Source organism: Hoplias malabaricus, chromosome X2, assembly GCF_029633855.1.
Source record: "Hoplias malabaricus isolate fHopMal1 chromosome X2, fHopMal1.hap1, whole genome shotgun sequence".
NCBI classification, from domain to species: domain Eukaryota; kingdom Metazoa; phylum Chordata; class Actinopteri; order Characiformes; family Erythrinidae; genus Hoplias; species Hoplias malabaricus.
In genome coordinates, this window is record NC_089819.1 from 2,673,771 (window position 1) to 2,690,843 (window position 17,073).

A 17,073-nucleotide genomic window follows, 5' to 3' on the forward strand; every position below is an offset into this window, starting at 1 on the left:
GAAATGTTCCAATGTGGAAATGTGAATAGAAATGTTTTCTTTTTCCTGAGAAGTTACATTTTAGGCAAGGCAAGTTTATTTATAGAGCACCTTTCATACAAAAGCAACTCAAAGTGCTTTACGGAAGATTCAAAAGGTTTTGTTACAACAGTGAGATTGTATAGCCCCTAGTACCTTGCCCGTACAATATGTCTAACAATAAATTTAATTTCCGTTCCAGAGTATAGCACCCCATCTTACTATAATTTCATCTGTGTGTTGAAATCTGCCAAACAGGAAAAAAAAATAGGAAATAGACTTTTTGAATTCGGTCGTTTGCTGCACATACATGGGCACAAAAGGAGTGTCCCTCTCTATGGCCTTGTGAATTGTACACATTACACTTGTTAAATTGCTTGTGCTTTGAATGCTTTGGGGTTGCCATGGAAAGAAAGGGCTCTTTGTAGAAACTTCTTTATAAAGCTGAACTTCAGCCAGCTTCTCATGATCCTAATCATTATGAAAATAAGAGGAAAACATAGGCACCAAACTATTGGTGAGGGCAGGACGCCATTCAGGAGTTTCTGAATGGCAGAGGTTTTCACTAAAATATGCAGAACGGAATCGTTCAGTTGATTCATTAGGATTTCTGTGCAAATGCCATGAGCATGTTTTAAATCATAGAGTAGTATTGTTTTAACATTTCTTCATTCAGTCCCATTGAGGACGTTTTATCTTTTCAAAAACCCACATAATGAAGAAGAACAGTAACAAAGCTCAGAGTTGCTCAGACCTTTAGAACAACTTGACAATGTCTCATTTTCAATAATGATGTAGATGCTAGATTGTGAGTTTAATCAAGCCACCAACCCACACTTGATCAAAATAGGCTTCGCTGACTGTCGCTGCAGTGTTCTTAGTTAAAGAATAAAACCTGGACTGATCTCACATAAGTCTAGTTGCCATCACATGGCTCTTTCTTTGCACTTCATAAACATATTGAAAATGAGAAAGCGAATCTAACTTGTCTAGTCTTCTCTGCAGAGCTCCACCCATAGTGTGAGAGAAAGGATGGAAATGAGTGGGGAAGAGTGGGCTAAGAGAGGGAAGTCTGCAGGAGAGGGAGGGGAGCAGAGCATTCATTTTCATTGCAGAGCCAGTAGATGAAAAAAAAAACAACAACTACGAGATGCACCCCAATCCTCTGCAAGAGAAACAAAGACATTATTAAAGCTATGATCCCACATAAAAATTAGGTGAGGAGATTCTAGAGGATGCACACTGTATGTGTTCTACAGTGCAAAATGCAGCACAGTGCTCTTCATTACAGCCTATCCATTAGCCATGTGTCAGCATTACACACGTCTGTGGGGGTATGGTGGAAGAGGGGGCAGAAAGTTTATATCAATAGGTGCAATGCCTCTATCCTGTGGGGATGTGTTGCCGATATTAGCCATTTATTCTTAAACATGGTTGTTTGTGACATACAGGCGTATTTGTTGCATTTTCCTTTGTCTGGTTCTCCCTTCTTCTGTGATCATGTATTCCTTGGTCTTTGTATGTTTAACATAGGTGATTTCTTTATTACTTAAACAGAGAAGAATAGTTTATGCTAGAAAACGTAATCCTCAGAATTCATATGCAGGGAAACAAAGTGAAAAAAATATAATCTTCTGTCTCTATCTCCCACCCTTTGTATCTTTTGCTCTGTCTGTGCCTGTCTCTCTTTCAGTCTCGCTCACTCTGTCTGTCTGTTGTCTCTCATCATTTTTCCTTCTCACCCTCTTGCACTCATATACATGTGTATCACATAACTAGACCTACATGCTCTCAAATACATAAAGAGACACACACTCACACTGTACACGCAAACACACTGCAGTGTGCCTTCTTAGCAGTGATGTCATCCTGTCTGCCGCAGCACTGGTGCACAGAGACGGGAGGAGAGGGAGAGGGGGGAGAGAAAGAAGGAGGGAGCATGTCAGAATAAGTAGGATCAGTTTCTAGTTACATATGATCTTGACTGGAGGATTATGACAAGACTAAGTGTGAAGGTCGAGACAGAAGGCAAACACAAAGTGAATTTCTTCAGATCTGTATTTCTGTCATATGATATGATAATGTCATTTATGGAGTCCTATCAGGAATACAAAGGTTGACATTTTTTGACCAATAATTATTCATTATTAGTTGAAATGTTGCATGTTAAATTTAATAGCAATTTTTTTTACCAAAAGCCTAAATTCAAGAATTAATTGAATTGAGGAGCTGACAACTGTATGTTCATGATTATATGAGCATAGACTTAAAAGTTACCAAAATTACAAGAATATACAATGGTGGGGTAGTAAATTTTGTAGTATAAATATCATTGACCAAACCCGGGCTCTTTGTAGTTCTACATTTACAGATTGTAGTCTGCCTGTTTCTCTGCATGCTTTTTTAGCCCCCTTTTACCCTGTTCATCCCACAGTGATGCTGACATGTTTAAAAACTCCAGCAGCACTACTGTGTCTGATCCACTTGCACAAGCAAAATACTCACACCACCACCACCACCACCATGTCAGTGTCACTGCAGAATTGAGAATGATCCCAAATCTTAACTGCCCTGTAGTTTTCCTGTGGATCACTCTCTGAATAATCGAACACCTGATTTTATGCTGAATTAATTTGCCCCTACAAATAAAAACAGAATTAAAATAATTTCTAAATCAGAAAGATTGCTACTGTTAATATATATTGAGGGTTTAAGTTTTTTAAGCACCATTAAGTACCAATTAATGCTAAAGTGATCCAAGTGGAAAAGTAATTTTGTCAGCTTTGATGTGAGAAAAGCGGTTACTTTTTACAATTAAGATAGAATATTTCTTAAGACTTTGAATTTGAATGGTCAAAGCTAGATTCATCTAATACATTGGAACACTGGAAATGTATCTACATTGAAGGTTTTAGTTGCAGAATTAGGTGCGGTCTACAAGATGGGCTATGCCGTCTTATCATCTAAAGACATACACACTCATGCACTGACGCAAATAAACACACGGACCCTTCGTTCACGAATAAGTGTCTTGAAATCATGCTTCAGCAAAACACGTTACTCAAACCAATATTACATATTTATGATCTACATTATTCAGTACAGCCTCAATCTACTGTGACATGACAAAAAAAATAAATAAATAAAAACAATACACATGTCTGCTGAATTGCATGTATTCCCAGTATATCTAATACATGAGCTTTAACCAGACACTTTAGTAAACTGTAGGCAATAAGTAAGGCTTATTTTGAGATGTTTTCATTTGAACCCTTACACAGTTTTGAACATAAAAATGTTTCTTGTTTTCCAACCTTGACTGTACAGTTCAAACATAACCATATTGTCCAAGGACAGTGCTGAGGACATAGCTGGGTCTGTGTCAGCATCAGTGCTGCATGACGCAAGCAACACATATCAGAGGGAGATGATCACAGTTTTAGAAGTCAAATTTAAAGTTGTTTGATTAAAAATTGACAGTTTTATACACTTTCTGAAAAAGTATAACAAAAAATTGCGACACATCACAAGCTTCAAGATACTTACTGCTACTAATTAAGTTAGTTGTCATTTATTTTTGTAGATAAAACTGTTACACACTGTCAGAAAACACCTAATATAAGTCTGTTTAAGATATTTAATAATCTTACATGGTTAAAGGAAATAATGTGCTTTACTGTGCTATTTGGTGGGATTATCATTATTTGGTGGCTTCCATTTTTGTTAGCTAATTTCGCACTCTAGCTCTAGTGCTAAACTAAAATCTGACATTCAGACAGCAAATATATCATGACTGATTGAGGAGCAATGAAAATTTTGTTCATTTAATTTTATTCCAATCCATCATTTCAGGCCAAACCAACAAGGCTTATGTGGGCTTTCTTATGGCTCTATGAAACTTCAGGGGGTTAATTGTACACACTACTCTTTTGTTGAGTTTTTTGGCAAGCTCAACAACTCAAAAGATTCAAATGTGTCTTCTAGTAATACCGTCAAATGAGTCTTAAAGGGAACGTCTATTATTCTGGGGAAACAGCTCTAAGGTGGAACAGTATGTTTGAGGGATAATAAATAACCACTGTTGTTTGTATGTTGCTGAAGTTTTACTTGTCTGTAAGTTTTTACTCACTGTTTGAATTACCACAGAAACTCGTTTGTAACTGGAGTTGTTTTTGTAGCACTTTAGGTAAGAGAGAGAGAAAGAGAGAAACTAGCATTCTGGACAGACAGTTTTTCCATTCATTTACAGACACTGGCCGATTTCGAGCTCGCAAACTGACTGTAGAGCTAGCGAATGGTGAGGAAACTTCTGAATTACAATAGTAAACTATGCCTTTAAAGCAACCCACTGATTCAGGAAACCGACTTAATATTACAAAAAAAACTTGATTAGTCAGAAGGCTTCAGAAAACGATGAACGGAACCCCAACAGGCTCCAACATCTTTTAGTGGTTACTAAATGCGAGCTCTTGCTGTGTGGCCATTCATTTGAGTGGGCCCATGCACTATTGTGTTTGTTTGTTTATTGATTTATTTCATTTTATTGTCACCATATGGAAGAGGTGGTGCTCAGCTTAAATAAATTCCTCTAAACCCTACTTCTAGAATTCTATTCATTTCAAGAAGAATACAGTACTGAGGACAAAAGGTGTAACTATCACTACTCAAGTACTTAGAAACTCAATGCATTTTTTATTATACATACCATTGGACTCAGATACTTAGATTTCAGTTTAGAAGGCATTTTGAATACCAAACATTATTATAATTAAGAAAACTAAATAGTAGCCTCTGTGAGTCACTTGCATGTTAAAGTATGTGAATATAAATTATAGGTCTTTACTGGTTTACACAACAATATAGTAACTGTGCTTAATTTAGTCTTCTTAGCATCAAACAGCATTATATATTTTATTTATTTACTGAGCATATGTCCATCCAACCAAGAGCAGGTAACATAATGGTGTTGATCAAATGGGCAAATCATATCACTACACACACGCATGAATGGAAATATTTGTGATGTGAAATTGAAGTAAGTAAAAAAAAAATGGCTTGTATCACGCGGAATTTGCATCCACATAATTTACATAATCCTCTCAGTGTGTAGAGGCCTTAAAGATTTGGGGCCTTCATACAGCATCTCCAGAGAAGGGTAGGTCTCTTTAAAGCACATGGAGCTGATTTGCCAGTGATACAGTGCTCAAAGCGTATTATTCTCTAGATTCATGCATATTCCAATAGGTCATGCAGTGCTGTTGACAAGTGCCCCCCCCGTCCCCCTTAAAAGAACATGCATGCAAACATATGCTTAAAAAAACAGGCTCTTAATGCTTTCCTTTGATCTTTAAAATGTCCATGTGTGTGTGTGTGGATCTGTTCGTGTGAAACCATATTGGTGTTTGGTGTTTCTTGCTGTGGGGCGTGCATGGCAAACGTTCACTTCCCCAAGACTGCAGGAGTTCTTAAAGCTGTCCGAGGAAAACCTCCCCACAAGATTTGCAGCTTCAGGCTCGTGCAAATAGCCGCTCTTTAATACTGCCACCCCCCTCCTCTCTTTCACCCTCCTGCTCTGTCTCTTTGGCTTAATGTCCAGCAGCTCTCCTGCTCTTGGTCTCTCTCTCTCTCTGCTGTAATACACCATTCCAGTGACTGCCTGCTAATTTTCCCATTCTCCTTCTCACTGTGCCTCACTTGAGCAATAATGCAGTTGATTTCAACGCATAGTAAAGAAGTATTTAAATGAAGGGATGAATGTGCCGTGTATCCACTGTATCCATGTACATAAAGATAGGTGTGAAAGGTAAGTGGGAGATTTAAAAAAAAATAAAACCCTGCATCTGCTAGCTACAACAAAGAAAGGGGAAACATGGACAAGTAAACATTCCATTGACTTTTTCCTAGTAACTAACTATGGATTCCCTCTGTTATCACCACCTGTGCTCGCTTTATTGGCTACTAATATCTCTTCTTTCAGAATGCAGTGCTGTATATCATATTGTATCCATGCTGTATATTCAGTCATTGTGCCTGCGTGAAGATGACTTCCCATGACTCCAGAAAATGGTGATTCAGTACAAAAAAATTACTCAAAATTACTATACACAGTTTACCCCTAATATTGCAACGGCCACTGTCAATTCTCTCAGGTCCACTGGCCACACAAGACCATTTTGTACTTTTGTACTTAAAGACTGGAGTCCATCTGTTGTTTTGAATACTTTGTTAGGTTCCCTTTTTAGGTCCCTGTTTTTCAATGGTCAGGACCAGGTTTGGTTTGGGTGGTGGATCATCCTCAGCAGTGCTGCTGCAGTTTTTTACACTGTATCCAATCACTGTCCACTCTGTTAGACACACCTACCTCATTGGTTCACCTCGTAGATATAAAGTCAGAGACAATAGCTCAGCTGTTGCTGCACGTTTTGTGTTGGTTGTCCTCTAGTCCTTCATCAGTGGACACAGGATGCTGCCCACAGAACACTTTCAAACAGGACGCTGTTGACTGGATGGTTTAGTTGGTGGACTATTCTCAGCCCAGTAGTGATTCCAGCAGCACTGCTTTGTCTGATCCACTGTAGAATTAAAGTGCTCCTCTATGGTCAGTGGAGCTGAGAGAATAGACAGTGAGTGCAGAAACAAGGAATTGGTCATAATTTTTATATTCATCTATAAATATTCTATAAATATCACATTTTCTAAAAACAGGTCAGATTTGCCCCTGACAGGTTTTGCTACAAATCATTTTGGGATATGCTGGATACTGTAAGTAGCACCCAGAACTTTACAGTGTGGATTAGTTTGTTTATTGGCTGTTATGTCTTTAATTTGTGTGATTTTTTTTTAATGTGATGTCTTCACCATAGTCTTTCAGAAATGCATTTCAGGTTGTTCTGAAAGCATCTTGTGTTGTGTTGGTGCACCGTTCTCATGTTTAACACTGTGTCCTGATGTGATAACTGGAGATGATCACATGTTTTAACTGCGATGTGTTAATTTCTTTATTGATTTGTTACTTCTTTTCAACTTTGTGTGATTACAGTGAACACTACTTGTTACGTACTGAGACATCACGTCTTAAATGTTGCACAGATTGTGTCTAATGACTTCAGGGACTCCACACATATGATTCGTCCTTCTATGTTTGTGTTTGTCATTCTGGGGATTGTATGCGATCCCTGAATTATTACATTAGTCCTACAAATAATCTCACTGTCTTCCTCCTACCTTTCTGTATGTCTTTATATCTGTCTCAGGCTGATGTTGCAACCAGTTTCCTACGTGCTGCCCGTTCAGGTAACTTGGACAAGGCTCTGGAACACATCAAGAATGGCATAGACATCAATACAGCTAATCAGGTGAGTGTTGAGGAGTTGTTAAACCATTTCACTCAAACTAAGGGATGGCAATATGGCCACAAAGATATAATATTGCTATACCTGAAGGTGTTTTCACAATATCCATTTATTTTGTGGAGTTATATTAAATACATAAAGGAGAAAATAACATAATGAGCTATCATACATTGGTTGCTGTGGTCTTTGCTTGACGTATTTTATTCCGTGATTTAAAACTAGTTTCAAACCAATGGTAAAGTAATTCATAACAATAAAGTTTACATCATCTTATTGCCTCTAAATCTCTATGTACATATTACATAATGACTGTAGTATGACACCTGTATGTAAAAAATTACCTTGATTTCCCCCCAGGTTTCTAATATTCATCAGCTCCAGATTTAACTCCACAGTACATTTTTTGCTCTATTTGCTGTTAATATTTCAGTGGGTTGCATTGCTGAGAAAGTGCTCTGCTGGAATACTGAAATCCCAGGATTGAATTAAAGGAGTGAGGAGTGCAGTGGAATAAATCAATGCTGAGTCACGGGCCTGTGAATGGATATGACGGTTATTGCGGAGACATAAAGCTACTCTGATATTCAAGCTCCATTTTGCAAATGGGAAATCCAGACCAAGCCAGGTCTGAGTCAGACTCAACTTCAGTCAAACATCTGTCTCAAGTGCTCTCCGTAGTTCCGTAGGACATTCATGCCAGCTATTTGTTTTCAGTAGAAGGTTGTTTGAGGTTGAGCTCAGTTATAGAAGGCGACGTGGGTGGCATTTAACTTTGGAAATTTTTGTTTAGTTGGTGGTTGCCTCTGGGTTTCTGCTCACAGAGGTGCATGGGAAAAATTGTTGATGTACACAAGTTGATGTACATTTGACAACTGTTGGAATCTTTTCAGTTACCTTTAGCATGTTAGCTCATAACTGTAATAGTATCTGAAAAATTATTAATATTAATTTGAAATATGGGCCCAGCTGTGTGTTGGGAGTCACCAGGGACCTGGAGGTTGTGGGTTCAAATCCCGCTCCGGGTGACTGTCTGTGAGGAGTTGTGTGCTCTCCCCGTGTTCGTGTGAGTTTCCTCCGGGTGCTCCGGTTTCCTCCCACAGTCCAAAAACACGTTGGTAGGTGGATTGGTGACTAAAAAGTGTCCATAGGTGTGAGTGTGTGAGTGAATGTGAGCCTTTCTGATTACAACAGAGAAAAATGAAACGAAGATTGTTTATGAAATTCATGGGTTTATTTAGGACTGGAGAATAGGGTTGCGTCAGGAACAGCATCCGGCATAAAAACTGTGTCAGATCGATTGTGCAGATAGTGGTTGATCCGCTGTGGCGACCCCTGACGGAAGGGTGCAGCCAAAAGCATAATAATAAGACTTAAGGGTTGGAGAATATGGCTAAAATGAATATCACTATTTATTTCTTAATTTTGGTCAATACAATATAATCCCAATATTGATATTACCAGTATTAAAGCCACTGCAAAATGTTCAAGAACAAAAAAGGAACTTGATATCACCATCAAATATAAAAGTTTTGGCTTTATTGAGTATATAATATATTATATATTATATTAATATATAACTAAATTTTAAATTGAGTGCGCTGACAGTATTCTAGAATAAACCTCAGTCAGTGACAGATGTTGGAAATAATGTCTACTGAAATATATAAAATGCGTTCAAAAATTATATCATTGTTATTGAAACATTTTATATTGTGATATGCTGTATATTACTATACAGTTATTGTCCAGGCCTAGGTTTATTGTTAAGACCCATCTATGTATTTTTCCATGCCCAGGTTGTTTCCTGCAGGTCTGTTTTTGTTGTACCACAACTTTGACATGCCATTTTTTTCTACTAAGGGTCTAGACCTAGAAGCAATCATGTACCCATGAGACTTGACACAAACACTGCTACAGGTTCTGTCAGTGAAGAGACAGCATGAATCTAATGTATAACATTCAGGCATTGGGAAACAAACTCAAGACCAGCCTGAACTTAAGTTTGATTATGAAAAGTAGGCCCAGTCTCTGTTTGATAATCAATATTTTGTCAGACCTGGCCAGGCTCTTGTAGTCCTTTGAAATACTTTAGTCTGCAATTGTTTTTCAAGTTTTATTGTTCGTCAATCTGATGGTTGTTGTGGCCATATTGGTTTATATACATACATACATACCAGATTCTCCAAATACAGGCATGTAGACAGATTCAGGCTTGAATGATTAATGCTTTCAACTCAGTACGTAGCTTCCTCCATGTAGTAAACAAAACATGGAGGTTGTGAAATGGTCGTGGTGTATTAGCATGCTAATATAAAGTTTAGCTAAATGTGCTGGTTTTGTGTTTACTCTACATTTTTAGTATATTTTGGATAGTGCAAACTTTTGCGCAACATTTCAGCGTACCACACTTCATTATGGTACATTTAGGGAAACTTGTATTGCCTGAAAAAACGGAGAGCACTTGAAAGAACATAACTTGATGGAAACAACCACTGAGATGTGGCATTAAGGGAGTGAGACCTCTCGTGCGAGCACTCTGATGAAAATGGAGTTCCCCCTTTTAGCGTCATCTGGAGCCTCTTGAAGTTTGTGTGCGATAACACAAAAACAGGGTGTGAGGCTGTGAGAGTTATCTTATCATTGCTGCCCAGATACAGACCATCATCTACAAGTGCCAAGGGAATTTGTGTGTGTGAAAGAGAGAGAGAGAGAGATCCTCAGTGCTCTGTAATATACAGTGGACTCAGCAATAACAAAGAAATGCAGTGAATTATACCACCAGCATTTCTAATATAGCTGATAAGACTAATCAACTGAACAATTATGGGATCTGAGCAGTTATACAGCAACAGAGTGCATTCTCTGTGCAATTTGTTTGCACTGACATGAGAAGCTAAATAGAAATAGTCAACAATATGGAGCTGTGCGCTTATCGAAGGGTTTTATGTGCAGTGTCTGAATGAAGAGTCATCTTGACCCTGAACTGGATAAGCGGTTGCAGACAGTGAATTAATATTTTGGGGGAGACCCACTCTGTGAAGCATAAACTGCTTTATTCAGGAAATACAAAGCAATTTTCAAATCACATTTATTAGTATGAAACAAAGACAGTAAAATGACTTTTGTTGCTTTTATGAATGTTCTTTATTCTTCTTTAATGTTGCCATTTTGGAGACAGTAGGTTTTTGGACAGTGACAGTATGTGAATTGGTGTGTGTGTGTGTGTGTGTGCGTGCACTTGTGTGTAGGTGCATGTGCGTGCATTTATGCTCATGACCTTCTGACTTCTTTTCCACTGTGACTTATAAATCTCTTTGATGGGTCAGCGCAAATCCGGAGGGCTTAGAAAGCGGGATGAAGATATATAGTACACTCATTAATCAAAAACTGAGTTGTAAGTACTGTTAGATTCTCTATGGGCACACTACATGACCATTAAGCATTTCAGAATTTCTTGAAATGCATAGTACCATATTGAGCATTGAAATGAAAACTGAGCATAGATTTGAAGCCATTACATTCTAACGAGCCTCAGTATGAAAGTCAGTATGTTTGGTGAGCATAATGTCACCTTTACCATTATGTGAGTGACAAATGACAAATCACGTCATCAGTATGGACTGCATTGTCAGTCATAAATTAATATGGAGGTATATGCCAAACATATGGAGAATTTAAATAAAGCATGTCTACTTTGTGTAGGGGCTGTAGCTGATGCTGCACCATTTACAGTAGGCTGCATTAGTATGCTGCTCACTGCGTATAGCAGCACATGTGCTCGGTGCAGAACCAGTTATCAATCCATCAAAGACTAAACACTGCAACGTTTTAGAACATGTGTTAACATGAATTATGTTTTAGTACTGAAAATATGCACTGTACAATGCCTCAGCATAAGTAATGACAGGGCAAGATTTCATGAATAGATACAACAAGTCTTCAAAATAGAAGCAAATTAGGATAGAAATATTGCTAATCATACAAAAAGTACCTAAACAGTCAATACGTACTACAGATACGTATAATAAAGTAATAAAGATAACTGGACTATTTTGCATTATTCCTGTTAAAATAATCTTAGGTTCTTGCTGAAATAACTCTTGCCATCAAGAGACCCCATCTGGTTGCATGTATCTACTGCAGCTGCTGTGAAGCTTGTGAAAACAAATAAAAATTCTAGGGAAATGTTAGGGAAATATTAAATCATGATCTTTTTGTTAATCTAATCTGATGCCAACAATAATCAGCCATTTTTGTAAGAAGTTGCTAATGCACTATTTCACATTAAAACAAAAACAAAACTTTATTATCATCAAGAAATATAACCTAAATCAAATCTCAACACTCGTCTAAATAATAAGGGATATGAAATTGCACTTGAACCACAGTTACCTTTTGCTCTGAGATGTTTTCATCAATTCTCAATGCTTCTTTTACTCTAATTTTAGCACTGAAAACGGCAAGCTAGCTAGCTAAGTGGTTTTTGCTGTCACAAGTGAATGGCCAGACTTCTTTCTCCCTATCTCACTAATAAGAGACACACTACCACCTAGTGAACTGAATTAGCAAAAGGTTTAAGTTCAAGCCTTTGTCTACACTGAGTTAAGGAACACACTGACACAAATTTTGCTGAAAATACTCTGAGGGATCATCACTAATTTTGAAAACCTATATAATTTTTAAACAATTGTTGTTACTATTTGATGTCCAGCATCTTGAGTAATTGTGACTGTCAACCATGTGTCCTCTGTCTTGCTTTTTCTCTTCTCTCTTGCTCCACGTAATCCATTCTTTTAGTCCATTTTGCTTCTTTGTTTACTCTTTTCGTTTCTAACTCTTTTTCTGATGGGGTGAGTGGTCTCCAGACTCAGAGTGGGGGATAATATTAGCGATGTGAGAAAGGTCCAACCTCACATGTCCTGTGTGGATGAAGGAAGGCTGTGTGAGGTTAGACCTATCCCACACGGCTTGTATTCTTCCCAGCGGAGAGACCACCAACCTGCCATCCCAACTCCATCCCAATCACCATCGTCATCTCTCTCTCAGCATCATTGTCATTTCCTGGTATTTCACATGTTCTCACCAAAGAAAGACTCTGCAGTGGAGACCCAGGGTGCTTTTCTGTTTGAAGTGCCATTGCAAAACCAAACTGGCCCTTCATTTCAAAGGGCACCTGATTCTTGGGAATTTAGTTTTCTAGGGAACCTGACATCACATAACAGAGCCTCCAGTGTGAGGTCTACTCTGTTTTCTTTTCCCTTCACAGAATGGACTCAATGGGTTACACCTGGCCTCAAAAGAAGGTCATGTTAAAATGGTGCTGGAACTACTGCACAATGGCATCGTACTTGAGACTACTACAAAGGTAAAAGGGCATTGGATAATGATGAGGGCAACTGCAAAATCAACCAAATATTATCTTTGTATTATACAGGTGTTAGAAATGTTTCAGTTAAATTAATAATTTCAGTTAAATTAAAAATGTAATATAGCCTACATTCTGTAAGCCATTTCAGAATGAGATATTAGATGTGACTTGATTTTCTCACTATTTTGTTCCTATGCAGAAAGGCAACACTGCCCTCCACATTGCTGCGTTGGCTGGACAAGAGCAAGTCGTCAATGAGCTGGTTAACTATGGAGCTAACGTTAATGCTCAGTCTCAGGTTAGAGTTTCAAAATGAGTGGATGCATAAAAGGACACAAAGGACCTGTTTCATTTACCTGTAATAAGCTTACACCTAGCCTGTCAAAGGGCATTGCAATTTAATCTTAGACATAGCTTAATCCACAATCAGAAACCATGTTACAACATGTTAGTATTGCAAAATATTATATTTAGGTTATTTAAAGTTATATGGCTGTATATTTTAGCTTACCCCCAGCAATCCAGAAAAGTTGACACAACAGGAAACACTTTGAAAGCATAATGTTGATTGTGAGAGGCTAATAAAAGAAAGAATGTGTAGTAATTTTACCTTAAAAGTACAGCTTCAAATTCACTGTGATGCTCCACTAGCCGGGTGCAGCACTGCAAAAACTACACTGTGTAAAATTTGGGAGGATGTAGGAAACTGCCCCAAAATGCTGTAAAATTAAATTTCACTCAGCATCTGGGGGAGAGCCCAGGAGCAAAAAATGTTCCTTAAAAGCATAGCTTTCTTACATGTATTGATTGCATCAGTACTTCTACAAGTGAAACGTCACATTTTAAGTCACATTTCTAATTTTGCCATTTATTCAGTTATTAGTCAGTTCTGCTACTTGGTCTGGTAACAATCCCATTCTCCACAGGACAGAATGAGCCAGACAAGCATCAGTGAGTGAGTGATTTGGAAAAAAGGGCGTGGCATTTAAAAATATAACATGCATTTTGGAAGTTAGTAGAAAGTAAACCTTCTAATTCAAATTAAAGGATCTATCTGCCAGTGGTCCATTCTTCATTTTCTCTTATTATTTGTGTGCCTAGCTTTTGTTTTTGCTTATTTGAGTATGTAATTTTCTGCAACAGAAGGGCTTCACTCCTCTCTACATGGCAGCACAAGAGAATCACCTAGAGGTCGTGAAGTTCCTCTTGGAGAACGGAGCCAATCAGAGCATTCCAACTGAGGTAAAGTTGAATATTAATTCTGTTTTAGGCCTTTCTGCCAGACAGTTCAGCAGCTTACAACTCTGAAATTTATTTTTAATGTTTAATAATGGGATGTGTCATATTAACTGGTGTTGGTGATGTTCTCTGACTACTGGATTATCAGTAAGATGGATAGATACACACACACACACACACTTAATTTGGCAATTTTAATTTTCATTTTAATTGTTTTTATTTTTCAAAAAATTATCAAAAAAAGTATTAAAAAAAATAGAATGACAGCAAAATTTCAATTTGGGACTTATTTTCTATAAAAGTTTCCTTTCACTCTGTGCCAAGAGAGCAAGCTCCTTGCTCCTTGCCAGCAAGTACCCTGTGTTTTTGTAACTCACTCTAGTCATATCAGTTTATAACATACAACCTTCAGCCATTTTTCTCTCCTTTCACTGACTGATCTTACAAATTTTTTTTTAACCTGACCAAGTTGGGGAAACAAGTTTGGACTTCTCAAAACTACCACCAAAATCGTGGTGCCTGAACTTGAAGACAGCATTAACCTTCCAATTGTGCCCCTCCTGAGTAACCTTTGAGAACTAGAGCATAACATCTTCATTTGCTAAATTATGTTAGGATCTTTTTGGCTTCAAATAAAATCCTAAAACCTATTTTATAGCTTGTGACCAATCACAAATATGTACAGATGCTGACACCAACAATATGAAATGCAATTAAACACACACAAAAAATTGTCTACTAAACTAAAATGTAAAGTTTAAACATCAAGAGTCTTTTTAATGCCTTATTCCAGTATTGGAAAAGTTTGTTTATTTAAAATTATTTGCATGGTTAAGTAAACTAATCAGGTTTGGGTTCTGTAATATTTATGATATATAATGTAGCTTATTGTACTACTTTGTATGCCATATTGTTGTTGCAGCAAAAACAGGGATAGTCTATTGAGCAACTTGGTTTTCAGACTGACATCTAAATGATACTGTTTGTGAGAATCTTAAATCCTTCTATAAGCCTTAACAAAAAGCACAACGTGTTTTGTGTTTGTGTAAACTTATTTTGCATGTTATTGGTTAATTGTAGCAGACTAGCATTTTAACATAGAAAAGAAACTTGCAACAAACACTAGTAACAAGTATTTCCCAATACATGAACTTGAGTTAATGTGCTTATTTATCCCTTGTTTTGTTATAAATGAAGTAAATATCTTTCATAAACCAAGGATTGCCACTTAGCTCAAAAAATGTGTAACAGCACTATCAAACAAATAAAAAATATATATAGTATAAGTATAATAAGCATAGTTTTTTGCTTTTATCTTCTCTTTCTCACTTACCATCCCTCAGGATGGCTTTACCCCACTAGCTGTGGCTCTTCAGCAAGGTCATGAGAATGTAGTGGCCCTGCTCATTAACTACGGCACCAAGGGAAAAGTCCGCCTCCCAGCGCTGCACATAGCAGCACGCAATGATGACACTCGCACTGCCGCTGTGCTTCTACAGAATGACCCCAATCCTGATGTACTCAGCAAGGTATGTGTGTGTGTGTGTGTTGAAGGCCTTACTACACTCCAGTACACCTACAGTATTTACCACAAACACTTTGCATTGATACATATTTGCAATAAACAACCTAATTGAAGTTATGCATAAACTACACAGCTTTTCAAGGTTAAATTCCAAGGTAAAGCATCTGCTTATATATTTTTGAATGTTACCTGGAGTTAAAGTTGCTGTATATGATTTTGGAGATCACCTGTTCTCATAGAAAAACAAATTTGCCTCCTGTGCTCTTTCAGTAGCTTCTCCCCCAATAGGTTCAGACAACAAGAAAGATGTCAGAATCCAGAGTTTTTGCAAAAATGATTCAAATGTTACACAATTGTTGAGGAGAAATAAAACAACCTCCTCATCACTTTCCATGCTTTTTAACATTCAGAGGTCTGGTCGACACCCAAATGCCTATAGATGTATTTTCTCTGTGATCTTTACTTGCCAGGGGGCACTGAGATGTGTGGATAATATAGATGCATTTTCTTGCATGTATGGTTGCATATATTTCTATATTGAACAAACAGCCCTCACTGCTGATTGGCTGAAGCAGTGGTTTATTTTTGGTCCGGACCATTTTGTTAGTGTCCCATTTAACATGCCAGGGATTCATTCAAACATCAGACTTTTTTCCAGCTTTCATACAGATTGGAGAGCTAGCGAGCAGTGAGGAGACATTGTCTGAAGTTTACAAAAAGTCTGTTTATATAAAAAAACTTCAGAAGAAGTAAAATGAACAGAGACCAAATTTGATTAAAAGTAGCAAAATATGTCTGTGATTGTATATAAGTCATAAATGTTATACAGTGAAAAGCAAAGCATCATTGTCAGTCAGTCATCCTCTGTGTACATAGCATTGTACATGTTTTGCATGTATAATGTCACACTGAGATGTGTTTTTACTATGACTCTTTGCAGACAGGATTTACACCACTCCACATAGCGGCACACTACGAGAACCTAAATGTGGCCCAGCTGCTGCTGAACAGGGGAGCTAATGTAAACTTCACTCCTAAGGTATCTTCAGTGAATACCTCCATGAAATTCACACAGTATTACAGCTTGTTTTCAACAACTGACAAATGTTTTATTTTTTTACAGAATGGGATTACACCTCTGCACATTGCATCCAGGAGGGGTAACGTGATCATGGTCAGGCTTCTGCTGGACAGAGGAGCAACAATTGATGCAAAGACAAAGGTATGCATAAAAGAACATATGTCAGAATTGATAGCTTGCTGTTTTTCCCTTAATATACCAAGCTTTAGAATTACCTAATTTATTTTAGTGCAATATGTCGTGAAGTATGTTACATGGTTCCTCTGAAACATGTGAAGCTCAACTGTTCAGACCTGTTGTATTAATTGAAAGACAACCCTACTGTCTAGCATTTTGCTGGTGATGAGGGGAGAGGAACAGCTATTCTGCAGCCAAGTGCCAAAACGTCTACACAATATAATAGAATCTGCAAACAATATTCTTAAATACGAAAGGAAAAGGGGAATGTTGTGAATGCAAAAAAATATTTTTTTTTGTGCATTTTGCTGAC

At 37.6% G+C, this 17,073-nt stretch overlaps 1 protein-coding gene across 1 annotated transcript in view; it reads left to right on the plus strand.

Annotated features, from left to right (window-relative positions):
* Positions 1-17,073, plus strand: part of LOC136676464 (ankyrin-1-like) — a 159,809-nt gene that overhangs the window by 78,694 nt on the left and 64,042 nt on the right. The window contains exons 3-9 of the mRNA XM_066653513.1: positions 7,272-7,373; positions 12,637-12,735; positions 12,938-13,036; positions 13,882-13,980; positions 15,321-15,506; positions 16,443-16,541; positions 16,626-16,724. Of these exons, the coding sequence (XP_066509610.1) occupies positions 7,272-7,373; positions 12,637-12,735; positions 12,938-13,036; positions 13,882-13,980; positions 15,321-15,506; positions 16,443-16,541; positions 16,626-16,724 (783 nt within the window). The remainder of the gene's footprint in view (positions 1-7,271; positions 7,374-12,636; positions 12,736-12,937; positions 13,037-13,881; positions 13,981-15,320; positions 15,507-16,442; positions 16,542-16,625; positions 16,725-17,073) is intronic.